The following is a 23,067-nucleotide window of genomic DNA, read 5'->3' on the forward strand; positions in this document are numbered from 1 at the left end:
TATTGATACCGTAAGATATTTATGTTTGAGATATTTCCTGACGTGGCAATTGGAAAAGTGCAACCACCCGAAATGGAAATGGCTGCGGAGCACAAAACAAACCAACTCCCAACACCAATTTTAAACACCATCCGTTCAAATCTCCTCGAACAAATCACCAACGAAGGAGGTTACTCCTACGTCAGCATAGCGACACGCAGCGCACAGGGTGACCAGAATGCGGCGGAAGTGGGTCGAGAGATGGCGTGGGAGCAATTACACTCTGGTCCTTGGCACTCTGTTTTGCCAGTGTGGAGAGACGCTTATTCAATGTCTTGTCTACAAGTGGCATCGTTTTACTACAGGAATGGTAATTTTAAAGAAGCTCTTAAGGTTCTTGATATGGGAGTTATTATGGGTGGTGTTCTTTTACGTGATGATTTAGATTCTGCTATTAAACTAATTTCATTGGTGAAATCTAATACTACTGCCGAGGAGAATAAGAATAAGAATAAGAAGTTTGAGATTGAGTGTTGTTCGAATGAAGTGGAGGTGAATGCACTCCCCAATAGGTCGTTGTCTGGGAAGGTGATAGAAAAAAAGTCCTCAGTGTCTTTAGAAGGATTTTTATGTGATTATTTTCTATCGAGCACACCAGTTATAGTTAGTGATGGTATGTCTCATTGGCCTGCTAGTAAAAAGTGGAAAGACATAGACTATCTAAAAAGGGTCGCAGGTGATCGGACAGTTCCAGTCGAGGTAATTAATCTCCTTGGCATTTAGGAGTACTGCATTGTGATAAATGATAATGCCACTCTAGATTCAGTTATGTCGAGTATGTTTCATGGTCTTGTTTAGAAAAAAAATGTTCTTGATAGTGTTTAATATCAACCATTTTCGTTTCAGGTTGGAAAGAACTATTTGTGCCAGGATTGGAAACAAGAGCTCATTACGTTCTCTCATTTTCTTGAGAGGATTCAGTCCAATGAACTTAGCACTACTGGTCCAACTTATCTTGCTCAGCATCCTTTATTTGAGCAGGTAATTCTGTAGTTAACGAGTTTGTGATGAATGAGATTTTAGTTTATTGATATTAGATGTTCTTGGCAGATACAAGAACTCACATTGGGGATATTTTGGTTCCTGATTACTGTTTTGTTGGTGGAGGGAGTGGCTCTCTCAATGCTTGGTTTGGTCCAGCGGGGGCGGTGACACCATTGCACCATGATCCACACCACAATATTCTTGCTCAGGTATTATTTGAGTGCGACTATAATTGCTTGAGACAATGTATCCTTACGGATATCATGATAATTTTTTGCAGGAGAATTTGTGTAGTATATATATAAATATATCGTGATATGCTAGAATTAAAATAGTCTGATTTTGGAAAGGTCACCATTGTTGGAAGCAATATTATTAGCATGTGAGGGTTTACCTTTGTTTCCGGGTTCCTGTGGTGACTTTCAATACCTAACCTATCGTTAAAGTAGGACTGTAAATGGATAATAATTTTTGCTAAACTTCGAATTCCAAAATCCAATAAAAGTAAAATCATTACCGGCTAAGAGAATGTATTTTTCTAGGTAATTTTTATCGCACTCCAACTCTAACTGTAAAAGTATACTGTTGAGAAATGGAAGAGCATTTCTACTCTAAATCTGAAGTGGAAAGGAAAAAATGAATCTAAGCTATAATTACCTTATACCTCATGTTTGGAATTAGAACCACGCCATCTGCTGGTATTCTAAGCCGATAATTGATGCACTCTATGTTTGAGATAGCTTGTATAAGACTAAGCTACTTCAAGCATTAGTATCTTAAGCTGAGAAACGTAGCTGTTTTTAGCACTCCTGCAACCTTTGTAACAGTGATGAAATTTCAACGAAGGGAACAAATGTGAGAATAATCTGTATCCTGGGAGGAGCAATTTCTTAAGGAATTTCTTAATAATCATGACTTGAGTTCATATTCGTAATAGTTCTATGTTTGAGAACTGTGATACTTTTCTTTTGTCAGTTTAGCTTTATTCAATTTAAATGTTTGTTTCATTTTCTGGTGGACATGTGGTCAAAGCTTTAGAGTCTAGATACAACTTATTGGATGACACACTTTTCTTTGAAACAATTTGGTTGGAGTAAATCTTTATATGATAGCAAACACCATTTTGATTTGGAAATCCTCTTTTATGGACACTAGGTTGTCGGAAGAAAGTACATAAGGCTGTATTCTGCATCAATATCAGAGGATCTTTACCCTTTCACTGAATCCATGCTATGCAATTCCAGTCAGGTGGGCACTTCTTCATAGTCAAATAATTTATTTTGTAGAGCATAGATCCATTTCCTAATTTCCTTAGTTTCTCAGAAATGCATGATGCGCTTTGTACATGTACTTGTGCCCTCTTACAATGAATAGAAATTCTGCCAGTGACTCATTCAATCAGATAGAATTTGAGGTGACGGACTAGTTATAGGGTTTTGTCCCAATGCACATCGTTGTATGTGCATCAAGGTGCACAACACAGATGCATATCACCTAGATAGGTGCTAGTGGCCATCGCCTTTAGCATTTTGTTAATTGTTTGGACTTTTGCTCCTGCTAATTTGATCTTTTCCCCTGTTGTCAGGTTGATCTTGACAATCTAGATACAAAAGAGTTTCCAAACGCGAAGGACCTGGATTTTGTGGACTGCATCTTAGAGGAAGGCCAAATGCTTTACATCCCCCCAAAATGGTGGCATTATGTTAGATCTCTTACAACAAGTTTTTCTGTCAGCTTTTGGTGGAGTGAATGCAGCAGCTAATCCGTCTCATGGTGGGATTATACATCCTTAATCTGTGTATGTTCATAGTGATGATGGGGGATAAAAAAGAACGGGAAAGCAATTCCCTTTAGTTTTCTAGTGTTCATATAATTTATTTTGTTTCGGCCAAATACCATATTTGACAAATCAGTCATAATGTTCTTCCATTAATGCCAAATGGGTTAGTATTATTGTGATTTGTGAAAACAAAATATGAACGCATAGCCTGGAGGCCAGACCAAGGCACCAATCTGAGCTGCGTCTTGGTCTCTCAGGTATACAGTTTATGAATCCCGTTCCTTTAATGCTTCATCATCCCACCAATTCCAGCTGCATCAGACCATTACCAGAGAGAAGGTTGTTTATACTTTATACAACTACAGTCTACAGGCCACTCATAATTTATGACGATGATCAATTTATGACCATGCATTGCTCTGGGCTTGTGATGTGATTATGCAAGTAAAACATTTTACTTTACCTCTTTTTCGTTGGTAGCTGTGTGCATAATTCATAATAGGAACTGCTCTGATCTGAAGGAAATAATCTCATACAAGAGGATACAAAGTGTATAATTCTAGAGCTTGGGCCATTAAGTTGGACGGGCATAAAACTAAAACTTGGTTCTTTTGAGCTCCATATTAGGACCAAAAACCTCAAAACCAGCCCTGCGAAGTGCGTTAAAAAAGAGAGGAAGAAATCGGTCGGAGCACATCACTGCCTCTATTTATTTCAATTGGGCAAGGTACCTATAAATTAAATAAATCCTATATTTCAGTAATAACTGATTGTTATTATGTTTTCTAATTCTTAATATATCTATATAATAAAACAGCTTGGTCTTTAAGCTCTTTGTAGTACATCTGACGGGTAACAGTATATTAATCCTCATAGATATATATATTAATCGGACGGCTAACAGTTAATACAGTACAATATATTAATCCTCATAGATATATATATATATATTAAATTATATCTCAAATTATATCTCATATCTTCATTCGGATATATATCCACATGATTATATCTCATATGATATATATCCGAAGAAGCTTTTACCTGATTATATCTCATATGATATATATCCAAGGCTATATAAAGCTCTCACGCTTTAGAAGCATTGAAGCCTGACTCTCAACATCTATTTTTTTTGAGCACATTATTTCCTTTTTCCTTTCTGAGGGGGAAAAAAACAACAACAAAACAAAATGAAACATAAAAAAACATAGGTCTCATAAAAAAAAACCAAGCAAATGGAGGATGCATCAATTAACAAAGCATTCCTCGTCTCAAAGCCTCAAAGGCCAGTGCATTCTGAAGTTTCAACAAGTGTTTTGCCCAAAGTTCCAATGCACGGAAGAAGTAGATAGATTAGTGCCAACGTTGGCGTCAAGCAAGGGTTTTAGGGACATGGAAGTGATTGGCATGGTTGGAAGTTATAGACTTATAGGCTTTATTGGCTAGGTTTCTATTCCGGGACCGGGCTGAAAGTAAGTCCTAATTCCTAACTTCTGGCTTGGGATCTAAGAACAAAATAACTTGTGTTGGCCCAGTGTGCACTGGTAGCAAACTTTGATGAACTCAAGATCACGGACACATAACCTTCGATAGTTCCTAAGCTGTTTAGAGCGTTGGTCGTCCATTTTTTTACACGAGAATCATCGCCACTATTGACTATCCGTCCCCACGCCACATGCCTGTGAGCCCCGGATACCTCATATAGAGGTGTCGATCATCACTCACACCAATCAATGAATATATTTGAAGTGAGAATCATGTCCTGTTACATAACGAATAAGCCATGAATAAACTTAATCACGGACACTTCACATTGAAAGGTTCCTTTTGGTTCATACTGTTTTTTTTATAAGATGTTGTTAGTTTTATCATTTTTCAACTGCAGGTTGGTTCAATACATCGACTCTTATGATCCACCACTAAAAGGATTGTAGGAGGACCTTAATTTTGTCAGCCCACGTCTTGGAGACCGAGCTTTGTCATCTTTGCAGCCATTAATGTATGTATTCTATGTTAATGACTAAGTTACACATAACTTTGAAACAAATAGAGTTGCCTCCAAGTAAAGGTGAAGATTTGCAGATGAAGTGCTTGCTCGAGCTTTATGGACTTAAGGTAAGTTTATGGCGCCTATAATAGCATAATAACATTAATAAGCCATTTTATTCCCATATATGATGTAGTTTTACTCATGAGATAAATGGAAGTTTGTGAGTAAGGTATGGCTGATTATATCACTTTTTTATCGTTAACTTTTAGTCTATATATGGAGAAACTGCGCATTGTGGGGAAGCATAGAATGGGTGATGAGTGTCATGAGAAGTGGTGGGAACATTACGATGCCTCCGCCAAGCCGAGAACATTACTATACATTAAGTATTGTAAAAATGTCATTCAAGTTAGATCAATTCTGCGATTATTTGGAAACATATGCAATTTTTATCGCCTCCACGAAAACTAGATGTAATTTTACATCCATAATGACTTAATTGGCATAGCCATCGGGTTAAATTCTAGTATATATATATATATACTAGAATTAACCCGATACTCTACTGAAGTCATAACGTTATTCATTTTTTTATTAATTAAATTAAAACTGCAAAAGAAACACAAAAATCTAATAACTATTATTTACAAAATTAATATTGAGTGCTTATGGAGGGTGTATGCTACTTAGATTGTTTTGGATTATGATGACCTTTGTTATATAAACATATGCATCAAATTCATTCATTTATCGAGAAAATTTAAGAAGTCATTATCCTATCAAATATTGTATTTTTTTATCTAAAAATATTGTTGTCTAGAAACCAAAAACAAATTCCTCTGTCTAGCAAAATGCTACTTACATAACAACCGATTAATGATCTAGATTCAAATCCTCACATACAATGAAGGGTTCCTTATTTCCTAACCATATGTATAAAAAGAAATTGAGAAATAAACATCAAAGCTCAAAAGTTATGAAATACACCTTCTCTCAAACTAAAAGCGGGACTTGAGGATACACCTATATTAGTTGTGTGGTTTGAAGAATCGGAAGGAGGATGACACCGATTTGTTTTTGAAGAAGTGCATCTTGGTAACGCCACATATAATTGACCATGGCTAAACACGGTTTCAAAATCAATACCAACGCATTCTAATAGACCAGCCCCTGTGATTTGTTTATCGCCATTGCAAATGACAATCGAATTAAACCGTCGTCGGTCATTTGAAATGGTATTTCATTGGTCGGCGTTAATGATATTCTTCGGGATAAAGCGTACATTCCTGCTTTTCTCCGCTATTATAACTTGCACCACATGTGGCTTTGTGCACACAATCATCGCTGCGTTACAAAGTCCATCCGTTGGCTATATTTCTCAAAGAACATTATCGGGCATCCCTTCTTGAGAGTAAGCTTGAATAGAGGCAACCCGTATGATCGAGTGAGTTCAAGTACTGGTCGGATAGCTATTTTATACTTACCACTATCAACAACACTGGCAGCGCCTAACTTGTCAGCACCTAAGCAAACAATTTCTTCCCTAGGAAACATATTGTCGTAGCATTTATAGTGCTAACGTTATCGTTGCGTGCTGAAAGGATAGTCTGCTCGGTCAAATAATTTGGGTCAGCTTCATACTGCTCACTTATATTGGGATTAGGGTAGGGAATCGGGTCGGGTAGACCCAAATCCGACCCGACTCGATTACCGAATACATCGGGTTCGGGTCAATTTTCATATCCATTTATATATTCGGGTTGGATTCGGATTCGGGTATGTCGGGTTTGGGTTCGGATTCGGATATAATTTTTGGGCTTTTTTGAATTTTTAGTGTTATCCCGATCGGGTTACTTTCGAAGTTCGATTGGGTTGGTTGGGTTTGGATATTAAATTTCAGATATAATCGGGTTCGGGTTCGGATACTGTGAAATTATTCGGATTCGGATTCGGATATAGCCATATCTGACCCGAACCCGACCCGATCCCTGCCCTAATCGGGATATACATTATTTAGCAAGTCATGAAGATTGCTACAATTTTGAATCTCTCAGCGGCAATTGAACACTTTCTTCCTCGTTTCATTCCAACCTGAAAATTTCAAATGAGAGCATATGAGATGAGTGATTGTGTATAATTTAAAATGGTCAACAAAAAGTATATTTTTTTCAAGAAATGAAGTAATACCTCCATCAAGAATTTGGAGAACAACACGTTCTCTGGCAAGTCATTGTCTAATCTCATATTTTGCACCAAAGATAAAACATTGACGTGTTTCCAGAGCAAAGACCTTCTCAGTGATGCACCTACAATATCCTCACGTTCACCTTGTGGTACAACTGGCAGAATTTGTCGGAAGTCACCGTCTAGAACAACAGTGATTCCACCAAATGGTCTTTCATTGTTACAAACATCTCGGAGTGAACAGTCGACTGCTTCAATACAAAACCTATGCTGCATCTAGACTTCATCCCAAATTATCAATTTTGTTTCTTTAAACAGGGCACATTGGAGGCGAATTCTTTTTGAAGCCAGCATTATAGAGTTCTCCAACACATCAAAATGAATATAAAAAGTTGAATGAGTGTTTTCTACCACTATCTAATAAAAGCGGCACTAATACCGGATGAGGCAACCAATCATCACAATATGTCCTAGATGACGACATTTAGCTGCAATCATATTATACACAAATGTCTTTTCTATACCTGCAACTCCATTTAAGAAGAAAATTCCCCCTGCATTTTGCATGACTGAATTAACCACGGTATCAAACGCATGACGTTGCTCATTGTTAAGACGATCAATGTTACGGTTGATTTGTCTATCTTGTAAATCAAACTGGAGTTGGCATTGCTCCCAAATTAGTCTATTTCCAATCCCTTTGTTCCATTTTTTGAGTGGTCGAGGCATCGGGGGAAAGTCTTCTAGAGTTTTGTTTTTAGATTCTATGAGGAACTGCTCCAATAGATGCAACCCGTAATCTGTCACCTGCAGGAAAATTATGTATTAATAATATAATATAGGCTACATGAAGGAGGCATTAATATAATATCTGTCACTTGCCCTTTTGATAGATTAGGAATGTTGAAGATAGTTCGTAATTTGTGCGCGAGGTCGTAGTTTGTAATTGAGTTACTTGAGTTACAATTGTAGCAAAATAAAATCGTGTAGGGCTCCCCCTGCCTCACCGTTGGAGGGGTATCCCGCGTTAACTCATTCTATCCTCTATTCTAGGTCTCTCTTTCTCTTGTAGTGTTATAGACAGCTAGGATATATTAGAATAGATTCTATCTCTCAAGCTTAGGGGTAGATCAAGACAGATAGGAATGAATTAGATGGAGCCATCTTTTTCCTCCTCCTGTATGGTTAGAGCACTACTCTTGGATCCATCCTGAGAGATCAATCCAAAGGTGGGATAACTATACTTTACCGAGGTTAAGTTCCCTTTTATATGTCCTTTTTCACAGTCCTTTTGGTTGTATCAAAATCTTAATATAAGAACTTGTTACCAGGCACTATTGATAAATAAAGATACGGAACCTGTCCTTTTTTATTTTTTATCTATCTCTTCCTTCCCTTGAGAACTCAACTGCCTACTCCAGCGTCCTACCTTCCTCAACCCAAAGACCACCTCCCATGTATGTACTATGTCTTTTCCACTTTTTTTACAAGGGCGTTCACATTTAAGAATAGGATCTAATCAATCCCAAATTGTGTAGATTCCTTCTCACTAAACTTCCCAAAGATAACAACATGGCTCCACTAACCCCTGCTGACTGTGTATCATCCTCTTTCTTTTAACTGTCAATGGCTCCTTGACAATTAGATTGTTTAGTCCGATTCTATCTCACTCCCTCAATTGTCTTGGCATCCAAAGCATTACCAGCTGCATCTGTTACATAAAACACATTTAGAGCCATATCGCTGCTTGTCGTTGATATTTATGCTCTTGTAACATTCAATCCATTCTCATGAAATGTTCGAGTTACATCTGCTAACAATCCTTGCCGATTGATCCCTGTGATGACAAAATAAATCGTATAAGAATAACAACAATGCACACTTAATGCTTTAAAAATACAGAAGAAGTAATGATAACATACGTCGGTTACTCTTCTTTTGATAGAAGCTTGAAGCCTCTCAACTTCTGAACTAATTGGAGAACCATCTGAATGCCTTATGTAAAATTCCTGCAACAAATATCAACAAAATTTTAGAAAACCATAATGTACATAAATTTGGAGGGAAATTTGGACACTAAATATTGATGGCTCAAAAAATTACCATGTAAGCCTGATTGTATGAACTATCGATCGTAGCATGTAAGACGACATATTGCATGTCTGTTAAGGTACAAACAACCATAGTACAAAATATCCCGATATATCGCGATATTTGGGGATATCTATCCATATTTCAGAAAAAGCTTTCAATCTAATATACCTACTTTCCCCTTAGATTTGGAGTCACAAAAAAAACAATTATTATTTTGTTTGATTATTATTGGGTTAACTAGTATTACCCCCCGTAATGAGGCAATTAGGATTTCCCTCCCCCCTAGATTGAAAATTTGAAGTTCTAAATATACTTTCTTCAATGGTGTTTGTTTGTAGTTCTAACGAATTAGTTTGATGGTTAACAGTTGCACTGGACCCCCGTAATGAGGCAATTAGGATTTCCCTCCCCCCTAGATTGAAAATTTAAAGTTCTAAATATACTTCTTTCAATGGTGTTTGTTTGTAGTTCTAACGAATTAGTTTGATGATATGGTTAACAATTGCATTGGAGCTTTAAATTGGTTTGATGGCGAAACAGACCCTTTGCAAAGCACAATCAACCCAGACAAAATCCTAGCCTTTTCGAACACCATTGAAGAACTCGAGAAAATAACTACAATCGAACATCATGAGACCAAAAATGCATCCCTATTGAACACCATCAATGAAAGAACTCTCTCTCTCTATCGAAGTTTTGATTCTTTTCTTTCTTAACCTTCTCTCTCTACACCTTGCAATAGTGTAGATAATCAATCGAAGAAAGTATATGAGATCAACTATATTATTTTTGTTGAATCTGTTTTGACTTGATTTGAAAAGTTTAGAAAGCAATTACTGCATTAGCTTTGTGAATTTTACAAACCCAAAGAGAGGATTTGGAGAGACTACAATTTCTGCTAATAAAAAAGCTACATATGATTTCTTGCTGGTGGTGGTTGTATACTTTGTCACAAGGGCATATGAATTGTGTAGTGGTCGGATTACTGTTTGCATCATTGATTAGACCCCTCTATTTTGCTATCTTTTTTGTCTCATTCAAATATTTATATAATAGAAGTTAGTTATTGGTTGAGAAATTACCATCGATCAAGATAATGGGCTAATGATTGCAATGACGCCAATTGCTGAGCATAAGTTACTTCAAAGGAAGAACACATGAATTTGTTTCTTAAAGCCATACAAAGTTCTTTGGTTTAAGGACAACGTTAATAATGTATGATCATGAAATAGTATACTGGAACTTAGATGAAAACCATGTGAATCGAATTATTTCAAGTTTTATTAATTGGTTATTTTTTTTTAAAAAAAAAACACACCTTTTATGTTGTTTATTTTTTACTTGATTACACATGTAATAGTAGAATATCCTCAACCATAATGTTACTTGATGTTAAGTTACACATATATGGTATCAAAGAGAAGTCATGAGATAGCTAGCTTTTTTAAAGAGATTCACTTATCGAGTGAAACCATTATGGCGCTAAATTTTTTGAAAGCCACTTCAACGAAATAATGAACTTGAATTTGAAGCCAACCGATTAAACTACATAATGCAAGATGCAATCATCATAGGTAATTATCAATGCTAAGTTACGTTCAACTTACACGAATACCACAATTTTAGTTCTTGCAAGTAGCGAGCTTAGTGTGGCAATTAACATGTTGCAGTGTTGAATCATAAAGAGGCTTTGCCACATTGTTGAAGAATTGGAAATACATAAAGCTCAATTAGGAGATGTTGATTCAGTTGAGTTTGTCCATATTAGTCGTCTTCTTAAAGTTGTATATGTAGGATTGGTAGAGTACGAGAAAAGTTTGAAGCAGAATCAACTGTCTCAGAAGGTATTTAAGAATTGGGGACTGGGTGCTAATGTGCTTCGTGCAGAAGTTGATGTTGTTACACATGAGGAGAGTATGACTAGAGCTATGACACTTATTGCAATTTTAGAGGCCCTCTATAACCGGAAAAACTTTCGAGCTTCTAAGAAGTGTCTTACAAAGGGGTTTGATTTGGAGTGGTTTACTTACAAGGTTTTAATCATACTAAGATTTGCGAGTCATTAATTGTGTTGTGCATAATATGTAATGGTCAAATTGTTTGACTATTGCGTGTAGTTTTAACATGCGTAATGTGTGTATTCAAAATTGTTTAACATGCACACAAGATTTTACATATATGTTCAGTTTTGAGATTTGTATGCACAATACATAAGGAAACAGTCCATATTACCGCGAATGCATGAGATTGCATATAACAACAATATGGTTTTTTAGATAAAACCTCCCAAATGGTAGAGTTGTTAATAACGAAAATATAGATGTGAGAGAAACAGAACCGGGATGGAGTGGGTGGTTAAGTATGAGTTTTCAAATCATGGGGGGTTCTTTACAAAGTGTATCTCTCTCCTCTATAAATTTCACCCTAAATTCCCTAACTCTAAATTCCAAATCAAGTGAGAAATTTAGGGTTTACGCATAAGATGAGCAAAATGGGTGGTGGCGAAGCATCAAGGTCAAATACAAACAAGGTTCAGTTCACCTTCCCTATTTTAATTTTGTTTTCACATTGTCGGGATTTTGTGATTAAATCTGTTCATTTATTGACGTGTTTGGTTTTATTAGGGCGTTTACTTAGTTTCATTTGATAGGCATGTGTATATGAAGGCTCAATACGAAAGGTCATTGTGCAACAACAATGCATCCATGATATGGTTTTTTTAGAAACTTATGCAGATATCATGTGTACATGATATGTGAGTCTAGCTACCTTAATGCTTTTGTTCATTTACTTTTTTACTGTTGATAGGGTCAGGAAGACAGGTAGGGCCGACAAGAAACATTATAGTATGAGAGAGGGGATTGATATTAAGATTGGAGAGGAGATGTACATGTATCTGCCTCCCTGTGTTTGTGTTGGATGGCACATGTGCCTGAATAAACTTCTTTTCATATATAGGCTGACGTTCCAAACAAAAATGATGAAAAAATAACAAATTGTGATACTTATTAATAAGACTAAATGTTATTTTGTCCCTTTTCCTTCTTTTCCTGTTTTCTTTACTTATTGATTGGAACTTTCCTGTTCAGGTATACCGTACCATGTGGCAGGAGTAGCAAGGAATGTTGCCGAATGCATGTCATAGCTTGGAGCTAAACCTTTTATGATAAGCATTATTGGGCATGACATGGCAGGTGATGTTTTTGTTGCTAAATCCATAACAATTTAAGATATAATCGGGAACCAAATGTAGTCATCTTTATTTTATTTTTTTAATTGTATATAGATCTCATTATAGTGTTATTAAGCTGTATGGAAAAAATGAAAGCTAATAAATACAAACTTAATTAGTAAAATTTTCTCATTTGAAATTCACAAATAGAATTGAGAAGCTCTATTCTAGGCATGTCAGATGTGAATGAGTTTATCATACTGTTTTGCAAGGGAATGATTAATGCATGGCTTTGAGATAGCTCTATGTTGTTCCAAACTACCCAAAGCGGCAAGGATCTATCCATTTAATTGGTGTATTTTAATTAGACTTATTTAATTTTTATGTGTAAGAATCCTATAAAATTGTGGTGGCATGGTGATGCTATTAAAAATGTAATGAAATCAACCTAAAAGATTTCCATTATTGTCATATATCCAGGGGATGAAGTTGCACGGTTGTAAGATGTCAGTTTCTATTCAAAGCAGATATTGTTGTTTTGCCGTCGGTAATGTTTGAAGCTTTCTTCTCATAAAAAAGTGCCGAACTCTTAAGTGGTAATGCACTTACAGTTTTAACGTAATCTAAATTCATTAACAAAAGCCGAACAAAAGTTTTTAAAAATTAAAAAGACCCAAATTTACTTTCTCGACCTTAAATTTATAGGTGAACAAAAGCCCAATTAATTTTTTTTTGAAAAATTAACGAGGCCCTTCGATGGGTTTAAAAATAGCAGGCCCGACCACAGGTCGAGCTGCATAGCTAGTAATCTAATGTAACTTGGTGTGATAAAATTATATTGATAGAGGGGAAAAGACGCGTATAAGATCTATCTAAATAAGTATTTCGTATTAGTTACTTTATTATTTTTTCGCACGGAATAAAACAGATGAACATAGTCTTCAACTTTAAATAAAAACAATATAATGACACAATACCATCAAGCCAGTTGACCGTATCATTATATATAGCAACAATAATCATTATTGTCGAAGCAACATTTCATAAGTTGTTGGTTGAACATGGGAGCAAAAACAACAACCAAAACAATGAGCATGACTCTTATGGTACTCTTAATGTTTTCCATTGTCTTTGTTTTAATATAGATTATTCCGCTTGTAGGTGTTTTAATTACACTGAGCTTCTCAAAAAGGTCTTCAATGGCATGTATTTGTGTGACGCGGTTCACTCTTAAAATTGCATATTCTTCACATTATATATATAATCATATCATTTTGGGACGTTTTAGAATTTATTCTTAGATTCATAATAACCACATTTATTTTTATTGTTTTCGTTACTAAAACTTGTGTTAGAACTAAGTGGTAACTGCAACGTTCTAATAATATTGCAAATCAATTAGAAAAAAAATAGTATTACTTAAAACTTAATTTTGTAATTCAATTAAAGTTTCTAACGTTATTTTAGGAATCAAAGTAAAGAATTTATACCGTTATTTTAAATGTATTAATTAAAACTTTCCAAAATCCAGTCAAAATTTCCAACGATATTTAAGGAAAGTGCTAATTAATTACCAAATTGGCTCTGCGCTTATAACATTTTAATTGAATGTATTGTTCACAATGTATACAAATGTACATAAATATCTAATTTATATCACTGTCACCAAGTACGGTACGAGTTTAAAACGGTGTACTTGAAAAATACTTAGTTCGTGTTTTAAATGGAACATCTCGGCAAAAAAATGGGAAAAAAAAGCGTAAAAAGATGCATGGCATAAAAAACGGGTTTAAAACATATAATACGTATAAAACGTAAAAGAAATGGTAAGAAACGATAAAAAAAAATACTATAGATAAGGAGATTGATTTTATATAGGAGTGGAAAAAAGAATGAGCAAAAATAATAATAAGGAGTTGATCATTTTTGTAAACTTTTTCTTTTAGCTCTTTTCTACCATTTGATTTTGACTTTTCCCCTACATATACTTTTTGAAATCCTTGTAAATTTCTATATCGATTTTGCTCTGAAATGACAATAATGCCATCATTGCATACATGTTCGAAAGTTGGATATGAAAATGTAATATAAACGAATCCGTTTACGCATTTTTTCATGAGATAATTAATAGTTCCCAATATAAACTCAGTGCAAAAAGTTGCTGATATTACCACACTAGTTGTTGACAAAATGTGCTGAGTTGCAATTTGTGATCGAATTGGGAACACATTGACATTATCATGGCCGAATCAGGAATTTACCCAAACCCTATTAAGATTATAATCTAATTGATCACGGATTTAGTAAGTTCTTAACTTATTCTATTGTTGTACATGATTTCAAGTTATGTGACACAAGAAGCAAGTGCTGAAGTGCCTCAACATGGTAATAAGTCTGCAAGGCAGTTCCAAGTTTCCACTGCAAACTGCAAAGTTGCAAGTTCAAAGCATGTGATCAATATCTTTTGCATTATTTGCACAGACCACACACCTACAAGCAAGTCTTATGCCTCTTTTCTTGACGACAATATCAGTGGTAGCACATTTATGACACAACTAGTCCCTGCATGTGTTGGGTTAATAACACCCCAAAATTTAAAGCACAGCCTGATTCATCAAAACAAATTCGCAGAATAATAACACCCCAAAATCAACATACCGAGTAGAGCCCCAGTAGCACAAACGGTAACCATAGAAAAACAGTTATCATAAAAAAGCAGCACAAAGCCACAAACTGCGATTATAAGAAATAGAAGAAATGGTTTATAAGTTTCCCAACCATAAAACAAGAAAAACTATCTCATACAGTCATAATGGCATAGGAAAAGCAAGCAAAACAAACGGAGAGACCAGCCAAATGCAAAACTATCTCATTCAAATACCATTCATTAAACGATGAAATTCTTCATCATTTTGCGTCTGTTTCAACATGAGCCTCATTACCACCATTACCACCATCCTCGACATCTACATCTTCCTCATCATCAGATATATCATATCACTACCATGCATCGATCAACAATACTCTCCACATCATTTGATGAAGCCTTCTTTCTGTGTGTACAACCCCGGATATCATTATCACCCTTGAGAACATTTTTTTAATCTCCCTTCAATTGTACTAATCTTCTGTGAGTCTTCAATTGGTGAACCAGAATCCACATCCTTAACAAAAATAAGTGACGCAATTCGCCCATTGTGAGTCCACACCTTTGCTTCAACTATATTACATTGCAAGTCAGCTAGAACCGCGAATACCTCAGAAAGTAGTCCAGGTCTCTATCATTGCCAGTTAATTCTAACGCGGTTAGACCCGTGAATCCATAAGTTCTAACTGAATTATAAGTGACCAAAGACTGCAATAAAGAAAACAAAACCCATGTTTATTTTACATAAAGGAAAAAAAAAAATAAGGAAAACTACATACAATAAATGTGATAGGGCTTTGATATTTCTTAGCGAATATTTTTTATAGTAAGTATATAGGACTCAATTTGGTGGTATTTAATAGGACTCAGGACTCTATTTGGCGGTATGAATTTCGGCTGTTTAGTGTTTTTATTGTAAAGTAGGATTTTTTTTTTCGGAGTCTTAGAAGAAAAAGAATTGTATACCGTATGATCTTCCAAAACTGTTTTCTCCACAGCCGCTTGATATACCAACATAAAAAAGACCAAGCTTATATATATATATATATATATATAATAGATTGAGTTTATGAATTTGGTCAATCGGAGTATATCAACATAATTTATTTGCCATCTTTTAATGGGCAGGATTGGATTATAATTGAAATATGAAAGGAATGATGGAAGGAGAAACAAGGTCGAGTCGTGATGGTGATAATGTTTTGCCTGAAGATGTCGTGTTTCAAATTCTAGTATGTCTCCCTGTGATGTCTCTTTTCCGATTCAAATCTGTCTGTAAGTCCTGGCGCATTCTCATCGAGAGCTCTTATTTTATCGACCAACACCTCAATCATCATAGTCATCAGTATAGCAACTACAATTTCGTAACATTGAGTCCTCTTCGCGACTATGGCCCCCCTCCTATCCGTAGATGTATTAACCTCTGCTTGCGCTCTGGTGACCGGTTTGAGGTCACTGCTGAAGTGGATTTACCATGCTTACTTGTGTTATACTATTATAATATAAACATGGTGGCATGTAACGGCATTGTTTGTCTACATATTAAAGGCACAGACCGCACTTATAGAAAATGTATTATGAATGTTTCTCTGTGGAACCCTGCAACCAAACAATATAGAGCTCTCCCACAATCACCATTTCCTCCTCCACCACTAAATTATTTCATCAGTTTCGGTATTGGATTTGGTTTTGATGTTAAAACCAATGATTACAAGGTGGTAAGGTTTTTCATTTTGCCTGATTCTCCTGGTGTAACCATAGCTGAAATGTACAACTTAAGCACCGATTCTTGGACAACTATAGACACTGGTGTTTTACGTGTTGATTATATCGGTAGTGATCCTAAAACTCCGTACCGTAATGGATCTTATTGCTGGTTGGCAAGTAAAGGTCGTCCTATCGAATCAGACAATTGGGAGATATTCAATCCTTTTATTCTTTCATTCGACTTTAGCAGCAAGGTATTTGGAACTATGTCATTACCGGAAGTTGATGGTGTCAAGTTTGATGGCTATCTACAGTTGGCTATTTTAAGGGATAATCTTGCATTAATCAATAAGGTGGACTATAGCTATGAGATGGATACTATCCACTTTGAAATCTGGGTGTTGAATGAATACGGCGTCAAAGAATCTTGGACTAAACTGTACAAGATTGGACCATTTGTAAGATCTAGTCCGATAGGGCTTTCGAGAAATGGAGATAATTTTTTCTTAACAACTGAGTTCAAGCCTTGCATCTACAACTTTCTTACCCAAAACATAATGTATCCAGTTCAAGAAACTTGGGGCGATGGTACTGCTTACAATGTTGCCGTCTACAATGATAGTTTAGTCTCAATCGACAGAGGAAAGGGTGCAGCTAATAGTACAACATGTGTGGTATGACACTATCTCGTTTCTTAACTTTCGAACTGTTTTTGACACATAAGCTTGATATAAAAAAATAATTTCTGATTATCTAGGCAAAAGCATTTGCCAAACAATAACTGAGATTGAGTTTCTTGTGTTTTGTGGCTTGGGGTTTGATTCGACCGTGGTGAGTAATCAACTAAAAAAACATGGATGAATAAGAAGTGGGACTACATTTTAGTCTAATTTTTATTTTTATTTTTTGTTTTCTCCCTGCTTGCAAAGACTCTTAGACTTGTTGTTTGTGTGCAAAGAATACAAAGACATCCTAGTGTGCCTCCCTAACAAGAAACTAGCTCAGAAATTGAAGCTAGTGAGTTGGAAACTAACAAGTTATTTATTAGAAGTTACATCAAAATAGAATCCCAATTCCATAGTCCTGGATAGTCATCCACTTAGTGAAGGCTTTCCTGTTGCCCATTCTAAGAGTAGCTGACATCAACAATTAGGAGATTTAAGCCCATAGCCTCATGATCTAACTCCTTCCTATTCATTTCCTATCAAATAGCCCAAAAAGTAGCTTTAGGAAATGTGTTCCGCCAACCACTTGGCCCGCGGGTGAGAGAGGGGGTGGGAGAGATCGTGAGAGATTAACATGTCCTTTCGGCATGCTTTACTATGATTCCAAGCCTTGTTGAATGATGAAAGAGAATCTCCCAAATGCTAGATATGAAAACTAAATCAACGAATGATTGCTCAGGAATATGGAAATTGAATTAAAGTTGTAGTTGCTTTGGAGAAAGCCTATTTTTATGTATCATTTTTATTATTGAAATAAACAGTAAGGGTTTTGCTAACAAGAGGGCGCCATGGGGGATGTGTAGTAAGTGTCTGTTCTACATGGATTAGAATCATTAGATCTGCCACATTTGTATTGAAAACTTGACAAATTCGTGCAAACATACTAATATAAAATTGAGGGATGATTTTTGAACGAAATAAAGATGCATTAGAGAGATAATGGGCATGGTTTTTTTTAATAACAATACTCTTTTTATTTTACACTACTCTTATTGGCAAAACCTTTAATGAACTCCTTACAAATGTTATATTTTATTCTCCTTGTCACTTCTGCAAGATACACCTCTCATCTAAATGGTTGACTTTTGCATTGGTAGTTAAATAGATCACATCCTTTCAATATGTAAAAGTGTGTCCGGGTATTCTGTTCTTTATTTTATTTTTCCGTCAGTGGCGTTTGCCTAACGCTTTCACCATTTGGTCCGTGAAACTATATCTTTTCAAATGCAGGTGGATGGGGACAAACCTAGAAATTTGTTGATGGACAGTGGTGGTGGTAGTGGCGGGTAGTGCAGACTAGGCTTCCGAGTTGTTAATACCGACTACAGAGTAATGTTTTACACCTTTGTGAGCTTTGATTAAATATTGTATTATAGACTTGGTCACTCTCTTTACTAATTTAATAAGGGTGCTTCTTATTTTTTTTCCTCCCATTAGTTAAACTCCACTCCTATATAACATGGTATCAGAGTCTTTGACTAACTCACTCTGCGTCGTAGTTGCTGTTAGTTTGGTTTTTCACACCATAACTCGTCAAGACATCACGTATGTGGTTCACATTATCAATCGGTTTATGGCCATCAGTAGGCTGCTGTTCAAAGAGGGTCATTTTCGCATCATCTACTGCTATATTGTACTTTTTTCCGATTCTTTTTTTATTCTTCCACTTCTTCTTTAGAAGTGTTAACTCTGATGTTGAGTGGGCTGTTGTGTTAGTGACGAAACTGAAATAAATAAATATGCTACTAGATTCTGTGCTTCTTGGGGGAGAACTTAGCTCTTGGTGCATCAGAAAATAATATGTTGTCCTTCGTTCGACCAGTCTCTCCATCACGCTAAAAATAACACCACCTCAAGATTTCGTTTGCTAACTTTTCCCTATTATATTAATACAAGGACCTACCTTGTCTAGGTAATCCCTTTCCTTTGGAATGGTGGGCCAGATCTCGGCCTGCCTTCCAGGTACTCTCTGGTGGCTTTCCTCGTCCTTGTGGTTTCACTTAAAGGTTGAGAGCTTCCTCCCATCTATAGGCCTACTTCACAAAATCCTTGCAATACTTCTTCCAAGCAGGGGCAGGGACCTCTTTAGACATTATAATGTGGCCGCCTGTGCTAATATTCGATTCCACTTCTCTAGGATTCTCCCCTGCACCTTCTAATAGCATATGCCATTAAACTACACGGGGACGATTGCTCTAATTCGTAGTGTAAAATGCCACTATGTCATTGGTATCTTCATATTATTAAAATCTCCCGAACTGAGGATATAGGATTATATAATTAGAATGCCTCTTTTTTGGAAATGGCTTCCACCATATCTCAATCTTGATGTCAATTTTTTTGGTTTTGGTTTGGGACCATGAAAATGAAGTGTTTGAACATCGGCCCATGCCTATTGCATATACTTAAAAGACACAACTGGTGGAAGTGAAATTGGAAAGATACTAGAGACTATCATAATTAGAACAATTATGGCTATGGTGTTGAACCCTTATTGGTGAGGCCTCTAAGGTGCCCCATGCAAATTCCAAATTGTAAGCTCGCACATCATTCCCGGTCCATTATTTGAAGCATTTGGTATTGTGGGTTGGGGGTGGAGGAGAATGTGTCGGGAGTATCTATAATTCCGGATTTATATTCCATTGTTGGAGGACATCCCTTTTTTAGGATTTTGTGTGATACTTTTTACTTTAGAACATATATTAGCTCACATTTCTTTATCGATTGTTTCAATTCTAAGTTCTTGTTTCTTTTTGTACCTTCGGACTTCGGTAGTTCTTATACCTGTCATGTTCCCCACTCGAGACGGGCTCTAGAAGAGAGAGCTCTTGCCACACAGCTATAAGACACCTTGAAAGGGGGACTAGAGCACGTCTTTCATCATTTTTTTCTCATAGGGGGGAGGTGGACCTGTGACCTGTGACCTGTATCAGTAGTGGTTTGATGGGTCCAGAATGGATAACCTCTTTTATGATAGAGCGAAAATCCCAAGGCTCACCATTCCCCACTACAAAATTCTCGTGGGAATCCGCATTGTCAGAAATACGAGGTATGCAGATCTGTTTAGATGCTCATTCGCTCACGATTCATGGACCCGAATAAGAGTGGTCATTCTGTTGCACTTAGTCGAGTTGATGCAATTGGTTTCCAGTCGGTCATATTTTGAGTAGTGACAAACAATGAGATTAAGCCGGGCTAGTTTTTTAGCACAGATGGTGTGCTCGCCAGTTCTCAGCCATCCACTTCTATTAGCGCTTCCCTTTCGGATGCGTCGTCATGGTTCAGCCTTTGATACCGGCTCGTTGTCCCAAGGGTTGGCCATCGAGACTTTAATCTAATGCCATCGCCAGAGATACCACACAGCGCGGATCCTACTTCCGGCATGAAATTGTTGGAAGCCGCTGTATTGTCATTCATCAAATATGGAATGCCCATACAGATTGTTCCTATACTGGTTCCGTGATGTAGTCTCAATTGTCAAAGTTGAGTGTCTAGTCAGGTAAGACTAGTCGTATGATTCCATCCGCGAATTAATTAAAGTAGCTCTCCTTCTGGATCCCCGATTCTAAGAGGGCCTCAACTGCGTACAAATCTCGATCCTAGAATCCTCTAGCTTCCTACCCCACATGTCCATAGGGCAAATGAACCAATTGCAGAACCACAATCTCTATTTCAGGTTCGTATAAATTGGAAACCACCTGTCTTTAAACAGTTGTGTCTAGCCTTTTGCGGAGGGAGCTGCTAGCAAGCGGTCTCTTCTAGCTGGAGTGAATTTCTGGTTCATTTCCGGCTTCTCCTGTTGAGCCAGGGAAGCAAGGCACCTTTCCCTACTTATTACCTTACCTTGCCGAGCAACTGACATATTTTTCAAAATTTATTCAACCAACTAGAATGGGATATTTTCCACATGCCTTCATCTAGAATGGGATTTTCGCTAATAGACTTTGGATGCAAGTGTGATTTTCATTTTTACTTATAATGAACTGGATACTCTTTGCTAAATTTTGGTAGACAAATAGCCCTTTGGAAGGCTCAATTTTAAGTATTTGTGAATTTTACAGCTCAGAGTTTCATGCTGGGTGATTTTTGAAATGTTGCAGATCACTTGGCTGTATGGACTTTGGATATCAGTGCAGTCTACATATTTCAGTTCTACTGTTTTTTCTTCTTAGAATGCACTTTTGGTTGTGTTTGTTTGATTTTGCTAATTAAAAAATCCTTGGGGAAATGGATAATGTAAACCTTTTCCTTATGTTAATCTTGTATTTCTTTTTTCCTTCGGTTTTTGAGTTCACAGTCCAGAAAGTGTACCATTGGGTTTTACTTCTATTGTGCATTTGTGCTTCATTTGGATTGCTGTTAATCTTTGTTTCGTTCACATGCAAATTTCAGATAATGGGGCGTGGCTCTTGAAAGAGCTTTGTTTGCACCCAAAAACTTAGTACCGGATGAAATAGTGGCTTGTGATGTGATTATGCAAGTAAAACATTTTATTTTACCTCTTTTTCGTTGGTAGCTGTGTGCATAATTCATAATAGGAACTGCTCTGATTTGAAGGAAATAATCTCATACAAGAGGATACAATTATACAAAGTGTTTGTGTATGGGATGATGTCGCAAGGATAAAGAGAGTGAAGAGCTAGAAATAGATACACGGCAACTGAATTCTTGAGAAGGTCTGAAATATCATGAACATGAAAGAAATATCTCTCTACCAAACAAAAACTAATTCCATGATCAAAATAAAGTTGAAACGCAACTACAAGACGTGTGATGGTAAAACGAAAATGAGAGCCAAAGTCAATACATCTCACTTATCTACTCCAACCGGCATGTCCTTATCTCATCCTACCTATATTAATATCCGTTTCTCCCAAGATGCTCATAGTGAGCCACATCAGCAAAGTTTTTAAAATAGTCCCTATTTGAAAAATAATTACTTGCCTTCTTACTAAACTAACCCTGAATTTGGCCTGCGGATATGGATATGGATATGTATTAGTTAATAGATATGGATATGTATTAGTTAATAGATATGAATATGGATTAGTTAATGGATCATGATATGTATTACTTATTGGATATGGATATGTTAAACTTCCAAGTGCTTCCCTTAAATATAGGCCCAGACATGATGGGTTTAAGAATAACAGGCCCGGCCACAGGTCGGGCTGCATGGCTAGTTCTTTCTTTAGTATATCAATTGAACGGGAGAATTTCTACTAAATAAGTTAGTGGAAATAGTTAATTGACTATAAGATAGTTAAGTTAGTACACATTATTTTGTTGTGACTTAATAGCATGAGTGAGAGTTGAGACTGTAGAATCATCAAACCCAATCTTATATGAGGAATTTTTTTGGAATTAGATGTTCAACCTAATCTTAGTTTGTTTTGTTTGGGTTCAAACAAATATTTAAGTTTCTTCTTTTTAAAATATGAGGCCTCTTCAAATATATTGCTGCTAAAGTTGTTAAATGTATACAATGAGTTTGCATTGATTCCTTCTTTCTGTAAGGATGGTGACCATTTTCTTTTTCCCGATGAATTGAGAGGCTTTGGGGGTGAGATTCTGGTCCGAGTCAAGTTTAGGACTTTAAAGCAAGTGACTGGTCAAGTCATTCTCCATTCACCATTATTTTGTCACATAGCAGGTCAGGACGGTCCTACCCCTTAATAGAGCAGGACCTTGCAATTCTTAAAAAATTCAGGATATAATAGTACATACTATTTTGTTGTAACT

The 23,067-nt window shown here is 36.3% G+C and overlaps 2 protein-coding genes and 1 pseudogene across 4 annotated transcripts; 2 read left to right on the forward strand and 1 right to left on the reverse strand.

The window, feature by feature from the left end:
* The first annotated feature begins 60 nt into the window (after positions 1-60).
* LOC147472936 (lysine-specific demethylase JMJ30-like) lies at positions 61-2,976 on the forward strand. The gene is given in 6 exon segments (XM_086588030.1): positions 61-738; positions 886-1,020; positions 1,090-1,104; positions 1,107-1,232; positions 2,179-2,271; positions 2,609-2,976. Coding segments are annotated over 6 exon segments (1,212 nt in total). The 5' UTR covers positions 61-72; the 3' UTR covers positions 2,786-2,976.
* A 431-nt stretch (positions 2,977-3,407) lies between these two features.
* LOC147472937 (uncharacterized) lies at positions 3,408-21,875 on the forward strand. 3 transcript variants are annotated; one of them, XM_086588035.1, is made up of 5 exons: positions 3,512-3,530; positions 16,022-16,125; positions 16,915-17,274; positions 18,556-18,654; positions 21,426-21,704. In XM_086588035.1, exons 2-4 carry the CDS (start codon positions 16,042-16,044, stop codon positions 18,613-18,615), a joined length of 504 nt encoding a protein of 167 aa, XP_086444161.1. In that variant the 5' UTR covers positions 3,512-3,530; positions 16,022-16,041; the 3' UTR covers positions 18,616-18,654; positions 21,426-21,704. The 3 variants fall into 3 exon arrangements, 2 of the variants coding, with proteins under 2 accessions (XP_086444161.1, XP_086444160.1); XM_086588034.1 differs by lacking the exon at positions 21,426-21,704 and adding an exon at positions 21,718-21,872 and having other exon boundaries at positions 3,513-3,530; XR_015210636.1 differs by lacking the exons at positions 16,915-17,274; positions 21,426-21,704 and adding an exon at positions 21,718-21,875 and having other exon boundaries at positions 3,408-3,530.
* Positions 8,466-9,164, reverse strand: LOC147472938 (ACT domain-containing protein ACR8 pseudogene; annotated as a pseudogene).
* Positions 21,876-23,067: the final 1,192 nt, after the last annotated feature.

The sequence above is a fragment of the Coptis chinensis genome, unplaced genomic scaffold (assembly GCF_015680905.1).
Source record: "Coptis chinensis isolate HL-2020 unplaced genomic scaffold, ASM1568090v1 utg6276_pilon_pilon, whole genome shotgun sequence".
In the NCBI taxonomy this organism is placed as follows: Eukaryota; Viridiplantae; Streptophyta; class Magnoliopsida; order Ranunculales; family Ranunculaceae; genus Coptis; species Coptis chinensis.

Coding starts and splice junctions, on each gene's coding strand:
- LOC147472937 (XM_086588035.1), top strand. CDS start 16,042: ATGAAAGGAATGATGGAAGGAGAAACAAGGTCGAGTCGTGATGGTGAT. Junction 16,126..16,914: donor ATGTCGTGTTTCAAATTCTA/GTATGTCTCCCT, acceptor GGCTATCTACAG/TTGGCTATTTTAAGGGATAA. Junction 17,275..18,555: donor CTAATAGTACAACATGTGTG/GTATGACACTAT, acceptor TTTCAAATGCAG/GTGGATGGGGACAAACCTAG.